This window comes from Austrofundulus limnaeus, unplaced genomic scaffold (genome assembly GCF_001266775.1).
Source record: "Austrofundulus limnaeus strain Quisiro unplaced genomic scaffold, Austrofundulus_limnaeus-1.0 Scaffold163, whole genome shotgun sequence".
Classification (NCBI taxonomy): domain Eukaryota; kingdom Metazoa; phylum Chordata; class Actinopteri; order Cyprinodontiformes; family Rivulidae; genus Austrofundulus; species Austrofundulus limnaeus.
The window spans coordinates 1,149,204-1,150,415 of NW_013952565.1; the positions used below are offsets into that span (position 1 = coordinate 1,149,204).

A 1,212-nucleotide genomic window follows, 5' to 3' on the forward strand; every position below is an offset into this window, starting at 1 on the left:
TTTCTTCTCTCAAATAAACAATATACAATTCTAAGAACATATTGCCAATATCTAACAAACTCCACATTCAAAATGTCTAAAGAAATTATTACCTTTTTACCCTGGAAAAACGGCAGCTCACGAACTACATGGTTGCCATGGTAACATCTAAACAAATTGCGGGTGAGGCCCGTTACACTCTCACCAAATTACCTTGTTATTAATAACCAAAGGAAAGCACAATGCATAACACTTTGTATTGATAATCAATGGTAATTTCTAAAGCATCAAAGAACTTCTTACATGAGTCATWAGKGACAGTTACGTACTGAACACAAGTTTAGCTGCTTCTTACAATAACAACCAACTTTTGGATAGGCCGTTCTARAATAGTTAGCTTGTTGAGGCGTTCACCCTTCTTTCCTAACATCCTCTCTCCCACTTGAATGATGGCCTTTCTGACCAGTCCATCATCATCTTCACATGCTTGAWKAACTTTGGCAAGCTTCCATCTGTTGCGAGGGACTTCTTCCTCCTTAAGGATTACAATGTCTCCTGCTTGCACATTACGTCGAGGGGCATGCCATCTTTGCCTGAGAGTGATGTTGGCAAGATACTCTMTTCTCCATCTGTTCCAAAACTGCTCAGAAAGATATTGAACTCGCCTCCATCTTTTCCTGGTATAAAGATCTTCCTTAACAAACTTGCCAGGTGGGGGCAGAGGAACAGCTGACTTCATAGTTAGGAGATGGTTGGGTGTTAAGGGCTCCARGCTGTTGGGATCACTGATTGTGTTGACTGTTAAGGGTCGATTATTTACAATGGACATCGCTTCATAGAAAAATGTCCTTAGGGACGAGTCATCCAGCCTCCCAGTGCTCTGAGCTAGAACTGAGGTAAGAACACTTCTCAYCGTCCTGATCTGCCGTTCCCATACTCCTCCAACGTGACTTGCGTCAGGTACGTTCATACGGAAGTCACACTGCTTATCTGCAAGAAAGGCAGCTACTCTCTCTTGGTTGACTTCTTTCAGAGCTCTTTCCATTTCGTTTCTAGCTCCAACAAAGTTCGATCCTTGACCTGATCTGATGTGTCTTACGGCACCTCGGATGGCTATGAAACATCGTAAGGCATTGATGAACGTATCTGTCGTCATGTCTTCCAACATCTCGATGTGAACTGCTCTGGAACACAGACAGGTGAAGAGAAGACCATAGCGTTTCTGTTCCTTGC

The 1,212-nt window shown here is 42.9% G+C and overlaps 1 protein-coding gene across 1 annotated transcript; it reads right to left on the reverse strand.

Annotated features, from left to right (window-relative positions):
* Positions 1-222: 222 nt before the first annotated feature.
* LOC106523696 (uncharacterized) lies at positions 223-1,212 on the reverse strand (the record flags this gene model as incomplete). Its single annotated transcript, XM_014017222.1, is given in 1 exon segment — positions 223-1,212. A coding segment is annotated over 1 exon segment (893 nt), but the record flags the coding sequence as incomplete, so codon positions are not given.